The 14,736-nt window shown below is 41.8% G+C and overlaps 1 protein-coding gene across 10 annotated transcripts in view; it reads left to right on the forward strand.

Moving 5' to 3' along the window:
• SP100 (SP100 nuclear antigen) overlaps positions 1 to 14,736 on the forward strand; it is an 82,657-nt gene that overhangs the window by 15,316 nt on the left and 52,605 nt on the right. For 9 of the 10 annotated variants that reach the window (XM_047773724.1, XM_047773725.1, XM_047773722.1 and 6 more), the window contains exons 2-5: positions 5,519 to 5,681; positions 7,127 to 7,295; positions 10,399 to 10,482; positions 11,800 to 11,862. In XM_047773724.1, coding sequence (XP_047629680.1) covers positions 5,519 to 5,681; positions 7,127 to 7,295; positions 10,399 to 10,482; positions 11,800 to 11,862 — 479 coding nt within the window. Of the gene's footprint in view, positions 1 to 5,518; positions 5,682 to 7,126; positions 7,296 to 8,795; positions 9,332 to 10,398; positions 10,483 to 11,799; positions 11,863 to 14,736 lie in introns of those variants that run through there. The other variant, XM_047773727.1, reaches the window with a different exon arrangement.

Here is a 14,736-nt window from a genome sequence, read left to right on the forward strand (position 1 = left end):
ATTTTTGTTATTGAATTTGAAATCATATTGTTCACATTTTTATATTTAAAAGAAATAATTTACTTCAAATTTCTCTTTACTGCTAACCTCTACTGCTAACCTCAACACTATTTTTTTATATAATTTGAGATTTTATACAAAATAGTTACTATTATGTTATTTTGCAAGGTAAACTTCTTCTCTTTCTAGAAAAATTTTCTGCATATAGATCCTATACCAATTTTGTTAGATTCAAATATAAATATTTCATATTTTTGATGCTATTGCAATAGGCGCTTTAATCAGCTAAGCTACGGATGAACAGATATTAGTAATTTGTGTCTTCTTTCTCTTTTTTTCCTTAGTGAGACCGGATAGATAGATCTTTTCCAAGACCAAACTTTAGGTTTTGTGGAATTTTCTCTTTTGTTTCTTATCTCTAATGTCACTGATTTTTGCTCTTTTATTTCATTTCTTCTACTGCTTTCGGCTTACGTTGCTCTTTTTTTCCCAGTTTCCAAGTGGAGAAACTTAGGTTATTAATTTTACATCTCTGTTCTTTTCTAATATATACATTCAATGGGATACATTCCTTTCTAGTCACTGCTTTTTCAGCATCCCACAGATTTTGATAAGTTGTAGATTATTTTTATTCAGTTCAAAAAAAAATTTTTTTTTGTCTTTTTGCCTTTTCTAGGGCCGCTCCTGCAGCATATGGAGGTTCCCAGGCTAGGGGTCAAATTGGAACTGTAGCCACCGACCTACGCCAGAGCCACAGCAACGTGGGATCCAAGCTGTGCGACCTACACCACAGCTCACGGCAACGCCGGATCCTTAACCCACTGAGCAAGGCTAGGGGTTGAACCCACAACCTCATGGTTCCTGGTTGGATTCATTAACCACTGCACCATGAAGGGAACTCCCAGTTCAAAATATTTAAATTTTTTTCTTGAGACTTCTTTGAATGACATGTTATTTAGGAGTGTATTTTTAAATCTCCAAGCATTGGGGGAATTTTCCATCCCTTTCTGTTATTGATTTGCAATTTAATTCCTTTTTGACTGAGAACATATTTTAATGATTTCTATTCTGTTAAACTGAAGATGTGTGTTATGGTCCAGCATGTATTCTGTCTTGGTAAAGGTGATTATTCCACATGACCTTAAGGAGGATGTGTATTCTAAAAATATCAAATAGATTGAGTTGATTGGTAGCGATGTTCAGGTCAACTATATTTTTATTGCTTCTCTACCCACTTAATCTATAAATTCCTAAAAGAGAGTTGTTCATGTATCCAATTGGAATAGTAGATTTATCTATTTCTATTACAGTTCTATCCATTGTTAACTTACACAGTTTGATTCTGTGTGTTTATCATGTGTAAATATACATTGAAGTTTGCACTGCGTTCTTGGAAAATTGACCCCTTTATCTTATGTAATGCTCTCTTTCTCTTAATTAATAGTTTTTCTTTTCCTGAAGTCTTTTTTTTTTTTTTTTGGAAATAATATAGCTACTCTATCTCGCTCTCTCTCTCTCTCTTTTTTTTTTGTATTAGCATTGACATGCTATCTCCTCCATTCTTAACCTGGGTCTTTATGCTTATGGTTTTTTTGTTTTCTGTACTTTTTGGGGGGGGGGGCAGTACCCATGGCATGTGTAATTTCCCAGGCCAAGGGTTGAACCCACACCACAGCAGTAACCAGAGCCTCTGCAGTGACAATTCCAGATCCTTAACCTGCTGAGCCACAGAGGAACCCCCTATGGTTTTTTTTTTTTTTTTTCCTTATTGACAATATATGGTTGGGTCTTGTTTTCTCAGTCACTTTGACAATATCTGCAATTAATTGGAGTATTTAGGCCATTCGCACTGAAATTAATTATTGCTTTCTTACTATGTTTGTTAACTCTCCTTTATTCATTGTATTTTTCTGTTTCTTTCTTCCCCCTCTTTTGCTGCTTTCTCTAGGTTTAATTCATCAGTTTAAATAATTCCATCTTAGTCTTCTATTAACCTATCAATTATGCTTCTTTTTAATTATGCAAATGTTTTTGGTGGTCGTCGAGATTTGCAATACAGATTTTATACTACTTCCCCTGTAGCACAGGTACCTTATAGCAGACTATTTCCAGTTCCTTTCTCCCATCCTTTATGGCATTATTGTCATGCACTGCGCTTGTCTGTATGCTGTAATCGTCATCTGTTCCAATCCGAGATGTTCATGTCTCCGTCTCTCGCCGGACTGCCACCCTGGGTTTCCCTTTCGCATTTCCAGAACTGGATCCACTGGTTTCTGCCCTTCACATCTTCCTCATTACTGGATTTCTGCCCTGTTTTTCTGTGATCTGTCTTATTGTACTTTCTTAAGAATAGGTTGTGTTGTTCAATACTATACATTTACAAAATAAAGAAATAAACAAGCGGGAACCACACTGGATGACTTAGAGAATATTGTGCAAGGTATTAATGTAATCCAGAAAAAGAAAATGATATCATGCTATATAATACGATGAATAAAAACCCTGCAAGAGGAGTTCCTGTCGTAGCTCAGTGGTTAACGAATCCGACTAGGAACCATGAGGTTGCGGCTTCGATCCCTGGCCTTGCTCAGTGGGTTAAGGATCCAGTGTTGCCATGAGCTGTGGTGTAGGTTGCAGATGCGGCTCAGATCCCGCGTTGCTGAGGCTCTGGCGTAGGCAGGCAGCTACAGCTCCGAATAGACCCCTAGCCTGGGAACCTCCATATGCTGTGGGAGTGGCCCAAGAAATGGCAAAAAGATAAAAAAAAAAAAAAACCTGCAAGATATGGGTAGGACGTAGAAGTAGGTCCATGGATTTATACGCTTATGGAGAATTTATGAAAGAATATATGCAAGGTGATTAAAATAGATTATGCAGGAGGGGTGGGGACAGTAGTTTGGAGCAAAAGGAAGAAGAGATGTGATTGCAAAAAAAATAGAAAGTAAAATTGTGGTTGCATGAAAATTTTAGAGAGTGTATGAATCGCATTTTTAAACCTCAAACATATGCATTGATATATATATATGTATATATATATATATATATATATATATATATATAAAGGAAATAAAGAAATTTTTAGGAAAAATGCTCAAAATGGATGTTTGTAAAGTAAAATTCCCCAGCCCTACATGTCTGAAGTTGTTCTAATTCGCACTGGGTTTTGAAAGGCTATAGATTTGTTACTGAAGAGATGTCTCAAACTATTTTGGCCATTATTCCTCCATAAGCGAACTGTTTCTTAATTCTTTTTGGAAACTTTTAAGTTCTTCTCTTTGTTTTTCAGGTGTTGGCATTTCACAATTATGTGTCTTGGTTTGGTTCTTTTAAAATTCATTTTTCTAAATCCTTTAAAAAAAATTCATGTCCTTCTACTCCATGGTACATATTTCTTTAAGTAATCCCCTGGACGTGGTCCTCCACTGCATTTCTTGGCACATCTTTCTTGACTCTAATTAGATTGCTGTTAGACTCCTAAACTAATCTTACCCTCCTATATTTTCTTTTAAATTTACCCATTTTGGGTTGTTCTTTTAATCTAGTAATGTTCTGGGAAATTTCCCCAACTTTATTTACAACCATTTTAGTAAATCTCCAAAAATAAATTTTTAAAAATCTCTAAAATGACTATCTCTTTCTGTTACAAAGATGTTACAAGGAAACATCTCTAAAAATATAAGAGATATTCGGATGTTCCTCTTGTCTCCTACAATATCTCATTTTTCCGGGGGTAATTTTTCCCCCCTTTTTATGTTATTCTTTCTTTCTGATATTGGAGAATTTCCTCTAAAGTATGCTGACCTGTGGTTATCTGCTTCTATTTAAGAGCAGTCTCTGGAAATCAATAATGTGGCTACCAAATTAAGAATAAAGAAGGAAAATCAAACGAATAGTTCAACAGGTGCACGTGACGATGGTCAACATCTGTCCATGATAAAACTCTCAGTAAACTAGTAATAAATAGAAATTTCCTTGGTCATGTGTGTCTGTGTGTGCGCGCGCACATGTGTAATATCATAGTTGATGGTGACAACGGAATCTTTTCTCTAAGATTGGAAACAAGGCAAGGGATTCCACTCTCACCATTTCTCCTCAACAGTGTATTTAAACTCCTAACTAGTGCATGAGGAACGAAAAAGAAACAAGTTTTGGAAAGGAAGACGTACAAGCGTTTTCTTGGCGGATGACTTGATTTTCTACAAAATCCAAAGGAAATCTACAAATATATTACTAGAGTACATGGATTTAGGAAGGTCATGAACGTATGGTTAATGTTTCCGAAAATAAATTCTATGTCCATACAGTTGTTAGAAATAATTTTAAAAAGCGATATCATTTACAGTAGCCCCCCCCCCCCCCCCGCCAAAGAATAAAATAACTAAGAATAAATTTAATGAAAGAAGTATACGACTTCCTTACTGAAAGCTGTAAATACTTCTAGGCAAGATTAAGGAAAATTAAATAAATGGAGAGCTATCCAAGCTTAAAGGAACAGATCTACTATAGAGTCAGATTTGTTTCTCCCTATTACATTGTCTTCATGTATGAAATCCAGGAGGCGGCAAAATTAACATCTGGTGACAGAAATGACAGCAGTGGTTCCCTCTGAGAGGCTGCCTGTGTATGAGTGGTCAGGTGAGAGGTGGAGGGTGTGCTGTCCTATACTTCATTTTTCAAATAACACGTCAGCTTTCAGAACCATGTCTCCCACACTATCTCCACTGCCTCGCCAAGGTTCGGCAGGGCCCAGGTTGCTTTCCGGACCTCTGGAAGCAGCCTCCACCTACAGCAGTAAAGAGCACTCCCTGGACCACGTTTTGTCTTAAAGATCTTGCTAGAAATCTCTCATGTGTTCATGGCCTCCTACCATTCTCCTTGTCATTGAGAATCAAATCCCTTTATTCGCATTTTAGTAAGGGATTTAATAAATGTGAAGACATATGCTTCCCTTTGGTCTTCAATATTTAACCGGAAACTTTTTTTTAATAGAAATTTGACACAGCAATGTGACATTATTATTTCCCACTGTGTTTTGGGTACTGAGAAGTAATGCTGATTCTATTCTGGTTTGATAAAGAAAGCTAATGTCTTCATAGCTTTTATGAATACAAAGTGTTGATTAAAACGTCATTAGCAGAGCAATAAAACAATCAACTAAGAGCTAGAATTATAGGTCCTGGTTTAAAATTACTATCACACAGAACAGCAACAATTTCTGAAAGTCAGGTGTCTAGAAAGAGTTACTATATAGGAGTTCCTGTTGTGGTGCAGGGGGTTAATAATCTGGCTTGTCTCTGTGGCGTTGCCAGTTCGATCCCCAGCCTGGCGCAGTGGGTTAAGTATCTAGTGCTTGCCCCAGCTGTGGTGAAGGTTGTAGATGCAGCTCGGATTCCATCCCTGGCCCAGGAACTTCCATATGCCACGGGTGCAGCCATTAAAAAAAAAAAAAAATGTTACAGGCTCCATAAGCATCTCAGAATCTTGATGACTTTTTCCACATGACATTCTTCCTCCCTAGGATGTCAGTAGAAACAAGGAACACAGACGATGAGCTGATCTATGAGATTGTATTCAACCACTTCAGAAGACATAAGGTGGAGATTTCAAATGCCATAAAAAAGCCATTTCCCTTCCTGGAGGGCCTTCGTGACCGTGAACTCATCACCAATAAAATGTATGAAGTAAGTGAAGTTTATTATGTTATAATCTGGTAACCCAGCTCCCAACTAAGTTAAGCTTTGAGATCCTGAAACACACAAGCTAGGGCCCAACTAGCTAACTGAGGAGTCTCCTATGAGTCAGAGACCTTTTCAAGTATTGTTGCAAATGTGCAAGTATTGTTGCAAGGTAAGAGGAGGAATGGAGATGGGGGAAAGGAGAGGAAAAGCAGGCATCACTGGAGAGAGCTCTGCTTCTAACTGAGGGAATGGTGCTCATGGTACCACTGGAGTCAGGATGAAGAGCCCTGGAGACAGGCTGGATCTGAGGCAGGTGTGTGTATAATTCCTTGCAGGAATGCAAACAATGTGCCATAACCTAAGACTTAAAAGTAATTTGAATGAATGAATGAATAATTAAAATGAGAAAATTTAATTAAATAATAATTGACCCATATCTTTTTTATTTTATTTTATTTTATTTATTTATTTATTTATTTATTTATTTATTTATTTTAGGGCCGGGCTGCACCCGTGGCACATGGAGATTCCAGGCTAGGGGTCAAATCAGGGCTACAACTGCCAGCCTACACCACAGCCACAGCAACGCCAGATCCGAGCCACGTCTACAAACTACACCACAGTTCATGGCAACGCCAGATCTTTAACCCACAGAGCAAGGCCAGGGATCGAACCCACAACCTCATGGTTCCCAGTTGGATTCAATTCTGCTGCGCCATGATGGATACTCCAACATTTCTTTTTAATGAACATCAATTTAAATAGCTCTGAAAACATTAAAATCCACAGGGAACTGATGTCTTGGTAGGACAAATTTGGAAGTTGATGCTTGCTATTCTTTCTCCAGCAGTTTTCAGGGGTTTTCTTTTTTTTTCCATTTATTTACTTACTCAATTTCTGGAGTCTTGAAATTTGGGTGAATTTTAGAAATGTGTTGTTGGAGATACAGAAATGCAAGTCTTCTCCTTGCTCTATGAATTATGCTTTCCCTGTGGCCAGGTTCACAAAAAAGAAGTGTCTCCTACCTTCCTTGAGCCATTCCAGGTCAAGTCAGTCTTGGTGTAGGGGCAGGAGTTTTCCAGTCAATAGATGAGCCACTCATCACCTTCCACGTCTGTTCCTAAAACATTTGACTAGGCTCTTACAGAGCTACACCTTAATTAACTCTGAATCCACTTTACCTATTTAGAATTGCTCCTTCTTACATCTAATATAAAGGAGGGTAAGGAGATCAGATTTCACAAATGGGTATTTTTAAGGAGGGTGGATTTAGTTGTTTCACTTAGCAGCCATACAAATATACAGAAAGTCTAAACCTTTACGTGAGAAGATATCTATAGAGGGAATTTGGAAAACATTCACCACAAAATCTCTTTCTAGGACTCTTCTGTCACTTGGAAGTTCTGTAACTTGGAAATTAATGTTTTTCTCCATGCAATTTTTTTAAGGACTTTCAAGATTCCTGTAGAAACCTGGTCCCTGTGCCAAGAGTGGTGTACAAAGTTCTCAGTGAGCTGGAGAAGACATTTGACCTGCCGCTTCTGGAAGCATTGTTCAGTGAGGTCAACATGCAGGAGTATCCCGATTTAAATCAAATTTATAAAAGCTTTGAAAATGGTAATTAACTTACTACCTACCTTTTGATATTCAGGGCCAGTTTTTTTGCAACAAGTATATACTGAGCTGCTACTACATGTAATGGGGTCATAATAGTTAACAAATATATCATGAACCTTCCCAAAGCTTTTGGTATAAGGGCTATAGTACAACACCCACCTGGAGGTCTGCTTAACTAGGCCTTTAGACTCACAGGAAAACCACAGTGGCATTTGATTTAGATATAGGAACAAAAGACCAAAAAATCCAGTATCCCGATGGGGCAACATCTGTCCTCTCTTTTGTGGGATCCCTCTGAGTGGTCTACACAGCAGCCCCCATACTCGGTAGTTGACTCCTATTTATCTCAAGCTTAGCTGTGTGTTCCAGATCCACCCTGGCTTACTTAGCAGCACCATGTCGGTGGGAGTCAGTATCTCAACCACACACCATAGTCACAACTTTCAGGGACAAGCTGAGTTATAAAAATCACCACACTGAGGGAAGAGCCATAGATATTCCCTCCCAGTCCACAGGCGATTTATGAGTCATGGGCCTTTTTTTTTGGTCTTTTTTTAGGGCCACACCCATGGCATATGGAAGTTCCCAGACTAGGGGTCAAATCAGAGCTGTAGCTGCCAGCCTAAGCCATAGCCACAGCGACATGAGATCTGAGCCGTGTCTACAGCCTACACCACAGCTCATGGCAACACCCACTGAGCAAGCCAAGGACGAACCCGCATTGTCAGGAAACTAGTCGGGTTCATTACCACTGAGCCACAACAGAACAGAAAGGCCACTTTCATCAGATTTCCAGAGTAATGAGCAAGAAAGTTAACCCATTATCAAATTTGCCCTTAAAGGAAAAATGGTTTTATGAACTTTTTCTCCACAAGGGATGAAACAAACGTTACTGAAATAATCAGAAAAGCTAGTCTCTTCAATGGATTAGTTTTGGTGCCATTTAAAACTTATTTTTTTTTCTTTTTGTCTTTTTAGGGCCGCACCCATGACATATGGAGGTTCCCAGGATAGGGGTCAGATCGGAGCTGTAGCCACTGGCCTACACCACAGCCACAGCAACACAGGATCCAAGCCAGGTCTATGACCTACACCACAGCTCACGGCAACACCGGATCCTTAATCCATTGAGTAAGGCCAGGTATCGAAACTTCATCCTCATGGATGCTAATCAGATTTGTTTCCACTGAGCCTAGACGAGAACTCCAAAACTAAATTTTTGATTCTTTCTCCTGATGGCATAATTTATACTTTTTAAATGGTACACAGTTAAGAGAATGCATATATATATATATATATTAATGCATATATATAAATGTATATACTTAAACTTGCTTTGAAAACCTTTTATTCCAATACAGTTTGCTGTCAATGGAGTTTTCCAAATAAGGGACGGAGACATCACAAGAGAAATGGTCATATGTCCCAAGGGGGCAGATGCTATGGGATCAGGCATGGGGTGTGAAAGAACAAAGACACCTTTCATTTCCCTCAATCGAGGTGTGAGAAGCAAACTGCAGGAGCTGATTCAGGAGAAATGAGTTTGAGGAAAATTCTGGAAACTCTAGCCTATAAAGCTAAGCAATTTGAATTACTACACAGTGAGATATTAAGTTTGTAATCAAAGAAAAACATTATAAAGGAGGTATAAAAGATGTGGCTTGTTGATTTGTATCAATAGTAACCTTATCTAATTAAAACACAATCATTTCTGTAGCAAGTCTCCCAAGTCAAAAAAGATATAAAGGGAGTCCAACACCCAGTCACAAATTTCAAGTCAATATTATATTTGTAACCAGGAAGTCCCCAGGTCACGGGGACAAAGGGAATGGCAGGTATCTTTACTGTGCACATCTCAAAGGCTCTGGTCCTCTCCACGGATGGCAGGGACCCTCTCTCTGGGCCCAGTGTCCACATCACATTCAGTGTCCAGGCCTCCCTATGCGGGGGTGACCCACAGCTATGCTTGCTCCACAGGCTCCTGGGGGAGGTTGCTGCTACCACCTGCTGGACACTGCTGTCTCTGGGAGCTGAGGGTCAGTGACCAAACTTGAGAGGCTGGGGACTGTGGCCAGGGTGCAACATCTCTCCTATTGCCAGGTTTCCACCTCCATCTCACATACAGAAGCCGCCCACCCCTTGCTGGAGCACCTGTCCACAGGCCTCCTGAATCTTTTGGGGCTTTGGGCCTTTGTTCTCCTTGTACCTTTTACCTGATCTTTCCAGGATTGGGAGCCACGTCCTGGGGAAGACAAAGCACCCATGAATCCCACAGCCCTATCCATCTCATCTCCGGGCAGGCATGGTCCCAGGTGATGCTCCTGGAACAGTGTGGGCTCCACTGCCTCCCAAGGTGTCTTCTTCCTGGACTTTCAGCAGGGACCCAGCCCCTAGGCTCCTTGGTTCATTTCCTTTCTCCTACATTTGCTGAGCTGCCTACATGCAGGGGCCCTGGGCTGGTGTCCTGGCCTCCCCTCCTGGGCCATCTCCCAGGTCTCTGGTCCAGAAGTCATGAGGATTCCTGCAGTGCTGTAACATGCAGTCCCTGCTAGTGGCTTCCAAGTGTCCTTCTTTGTGGTTCTGGGCCCCTATGGGAGCTCTGTCTGGTACCCACTCCCCACCTCTCTTTGGGAGCCATTCATCCTCCCCAACACAGTTAAGCCCAGTTCTCCTCTTGTCTAGTCCCATCTTTAAAGCTCTTGTGCTGTGTCTTGTGCATACATGGAACACTCCAGAGGAACTCTGTTTCTTGCCCACGGTTTGAACAGTTCTGTGGACCCATTTCACTTTCATTATATAGTTTGATATGTGCTTTCCCCACCATGTGAAATGTTCTTACATTACCCACAGGCTCAGGATGTTTCCATAATTCCTTTAACCTTACATTTGAGTGGCTCATTCTATGCAGGAACCATAACTGCTCCCTCGTTGTGGTTTCTCTTTCCTGTCCCAGGATGATGGGGGGAATTTTACCATGAAGATTGGGACCCACTGAGCCCTGGGTGACCCAAAGGCTGGGAATTCCTAAACGTGTAATCTTGAAATAATGCCCCTGGTCTCTGGTGGGGATCTCTGATTGTCTTCTTCTCTCTCCCCTCTTCAGTGATCCAAGAGAAACTTAATCATGAAGAAGGTGACAGAGAAGAGAGGGAGGAGAGGCCTAATGTCCAACTGAGGCTTCAGCAAGGTGATTACGACAGAGTGCGAACTGATTCTCATCTGCTGAGGGAAAGAAGGGGAAGGAGGTGGGGCTCCAAGTCCTGAGCAAAGATCGAGAATCAGGGAAGAAATGCTGAAGGACCGTGGAGAAGGCAGGGAGGGTGTTGGTATGAGCATCTAACCAGAGGCTAGACTCCTGGAGCAGTAGCTATGACAAGAGAGAGTTGGCCCATACACCAAGACAAAGGAAGAGGAACCTAGGGGGTCTGTAACCAGATTTAAAGAGAGCAACTCCCTGGAAGTAACTGTAATTTAGAAAGACTCCTGCAGGAGATCAGTGTGAAGATGTCAAGGGCCAAGGACTCTGGGCTCAAGGTCAACATCAAAGAGGAAACACTTGATGGCTGAAGGAAGGGACCAATTTAAACGTAGGGAGTATTCTTTAAGACCAGAAATATTCAAGGAGAAAGGCAGTTATATAGAGACAGAGGCAAGGAAGTGATAGAAACTGGGAGAAGAGGATGTGGGCACTTTGAGAGGGAGGAAGGAAAAGAAACGACAAAAGACAGAATAGAAAAGATGAAGGATGCAATGAAATAACCAAGTTATTAACAAGCTCACGCGAGTGAATGTTTATTCTGGCAGCTGTGGGTTTAGTGCCATTGGTGGTATTATCACTTATGTACCATTTTGCAGAGAAGGAAGCGGAAATCTATAGAAACCAGGTATGTAGTTGGCCTGGGGCCAAATGAGCAAGGATGAACCAGGCATTCTGCACCCAGAGCCTGTGTTTTTCACCCTGGATGCTGCCTGGTAACCTAATGGAAAAGTCAGAAATGTGAAACAAAAATAGGGAAATACATGCAGAGGGAAAGATACAGAAGAAAGACTACCAAGAGCTGGAGGAAGTGGGGGAGAACCAGACACTGAATCTTCATGGAAAGGCCAAGACAGATTAAACAGACGTGTACAGGGAGGGAGTGAGGCACCAGGACTTTGCAAGAAGTGAGGCGAGGCCATCAGTCAGGCAGCTCTGGGACAAAGACAGGTTCACGTTGGCCGTGGGAGTCAAAATAAGTTGCCACCCGTTACCCAGATGTCACATGAAGGAGACACACAGTGAGATGGCCTGGCCGAGGTGCTCTCAGCCAGGGGCACAGCTGACCCCGGTGGTCCACGCTGGGTGGATCCGCTGGGGTCTGACTGCAAGACTTGATGAGGTCCTGATGGACTCTTTATTGCTATCTGCAGGGTGTCTTCAACAGAGTTATAAAAAGGGCATTAGGGCAGGAAGGCCCAGGCCACACTTCAATTTCTGAAATCAACTTCTGATTTCTTTCCCCAGGATCCGATAAAAACTCATTTCGAAGCCTGACTTGGTTGAGCAGAAGATTCTCCTCTTATGATGGTCTGTTCCTGTTCCTTCTGCTCTGTGATCCTTTGCTATCTGTGTTCCATTCTGGATTGTGCTGAGCAGTGGGGAGGGGCTGCTCCTTTGCTCTTTGTGTCCCATCAGAAAATGTGCTGAGGGCTGGGGAGGGGGCTGCTTCTTTTTTATCAAAAACATTGTCGGTCTTTGCATCTGCAGTTTCTCCAAGGATGGAGATAACAGTCTCAGTGCCCCACGTTGCTTGGGAGGGCCGCTTCTTCCATACTTGCTGCCAGCCTCTGAAGGCTCTGGGCCTGGATGTTTTGCCCGTGTGCCTGGCTTCAGTTTTCTGCTCTGTCCTGCCTGATCTCACAGTGGCCTCAGAGCTTTGGTGTCCCATCCAGCAGTGGCCAGTGCTAGAAGAGTGCAAGGGAAGCAGGTGATGAGTGTTCCTCAGGGGGTAGGGTACCTCCCCAACTAAGACCCTCAGGCAGGACCACAGATACCACGTGCCTCCTGTGCAAACTCCCTCTGTCAACCCTGAGACAGAGGCCAGGAGCTGCCCTCCAAACACCAGAGAGGCTTCCCACCCCCCCAAAAAAAACCCTTTGGTCAGCTGACTTTTTTTTTTTTTTTTGGTCTTTTTAGGGCCATATCCACGACATATGGCGGTTCCCAGGCTAGGGGTTGAATCAGAGCTGCAGCTGCCGGCCTACATTACAGCCACAGTAATGCAGGATCCTAGCTGCATCTGCAACCTACACCACAGCTCATGGCTAGACAGATTTGTTTCCACTGTGCCACAACGGGAACTCCATAGACAGTTGTTTTTTACTGAACTGTATTTGACCATAGGATGGTGTAAATGTAAGGTGTATACCATGTTATTGTGTTTATAGATTGCAACATGATTGCCATTGTAGCCTCAATTAACATATTACAAAAGTATCAGGGGTTTTTTGGTAGTTGGAATTTAGGCCTCCCCCCCCACTTTTTGTCTTTTGTCTTTTTAGGGCCGCATCCACGGCATATGGAAGTTCCCATGCTAGGGATAGAATCAGAGCCATAGCTGCCAGCTTACACCACAGCCACAGCAATGCCAGATCCAAGCCATGTCTGAGACCTACACCATAGCTCATGGCAATGCCAGATCCTCAACCCACTGAGCGAGGCCGGGGATCAAACCCACAACCTCATGGTTCCTAGTCGGATTTGTTTCCGCTGCACCATGATGGGAACTCCCTAGCCCATTTTTAAAAGCCGTCAAGTGAGCATGACAATAAAAGACATGTATTGGGATCTGTAGAAGGCAGATTTTTATAAATACAGATAAATAAAATTGGTTAAAAAAATACTTTTCATTCTATAGCTCCCAATAACCCTTGTTTACAACTCTTGATCCCCCTTAATCCATAACACTCTTAGTAATATTATTATTTTTAAAACCATTCATTTAAAACATTAATTATAATGACTTTATTTTTCTGATCACAGTATCCCATATAGAGATGCAGCCAATAGTTCAGTAGGTTCACCCCGAACCTGAGAATGAGGCATGTTATCCCTGTTTTTCAGAGGAAAGGGAATCAAGCTTAGTTCAGTTATTTGTACAATTAAGAATTGGGATTGAACTCTGCGGTGGGTAGTGTTAGAGCAGGAATTCTGGTGCCCACGATCTGACTTCAAATTTTTTCTTGTGATCTTAGGGAGTTGACTTCCCCTCTTGGTCCCTGTTTCAGCATCCGTAAAACGGATGTGATAATCGTGCCTACTTCAGAGGGTGATGGATTTTAAAGAAGTCATAGCATGTCACGCACTCATAATCAGACCTGGGGCTCCATCGGAGTTCCATGCATTTGGTATTATTACTACACTTAACTATCACCAGTGTTTGTATTTGGTGCCAGAGTCTAAGCAATGTGAAGCATTATGGTAACCTTTGGGATTTTCTTCTCTCACGGTGGTCCACCAGATTTACTGATTCCTCAGGATGGAAAAGCAGTGATAAAATTGACACCAAATTCTGGCCCAGGAAGATAATGGAGGATAACCATTTCCCCACACTGAGAGCACACTAGTCTATAGTAGCTTTTAAGTCTTTATTCCATGACTGTCTTTAGGAAGTAAGTAACATAGAAGAGTCTCAGGGAAACTGCCACAACAGGAAAGGCTCTTATTATGTAACTTCCGGTTGGGAAGTGTTATTTAAGAAAGAATATTCAGGGAGTTCCCACTGTGGCTCAGTGGTAACGAATCCGACTAGTATCCACGAGGATGCAGGTTTGATTCCTGGCCTCACTCAGTGGGTTGAGGACCTGGCGTTGCCCTGAGCTGTGGTGTAAATCGCAGATGTGGCTTGGATCCTGCGTTGTCGTGGCTGCAGTGTAGGCTGGGAGCTGCAGCTCTGATTTGACACCATACGCCCCAGGTGCAGCCCTAAAAAACAAAGAAAGAATATTTGAACTTAATAATACATTTTTATAAAAGAAAAAAGTTTGAGAGAGATTTTTGAAAGCACAGACATAATTTTAATGAATCACTTTTATTCAACAAGTTAACAGTTAAAAACACCCTCCCAATGCATGAATACATATTAGCCATTCATCTACTGGTACAGCTGATGGAAACAGGAAGGGGTGAATGGATGGAATTGTGGCTAGTGATGAATGGAGAAGACAGGATTCTATTTCTGTGTTTATGTGTGTCTTCACACACGTGTGTGTGTGTGTGTGTATGTGTTGTGTAAGGTGTAGCGAAGAGGTGATGAAATTCTTTAAAGTTCACAGTGTGGTCTGGGGACAACCCTGCCAGGAAATGGAATACCACAGCATCTCAATGATTGGGAGCAATGAATATAAAGGGAGAAACTTCCACCGACAACCCAAATGATACCCAACAAGCCACCAATAAGTG

Source organism: Phacochoerus africanus, chromosome 3 (genome assembly GCF_016906955.1).
Source record: "Phacochoerus africanus isolate WHEZ1 chromosome 3, ROS_Pafr_v1, whole genome shotgun sequence".
Classification (NCBI taxonomy): Eukaryota; Metazoa; Chordata; class Mammalia; order Artiodactyla; family Suidae; genus Phacochoerus; species Phacochoerus africanus.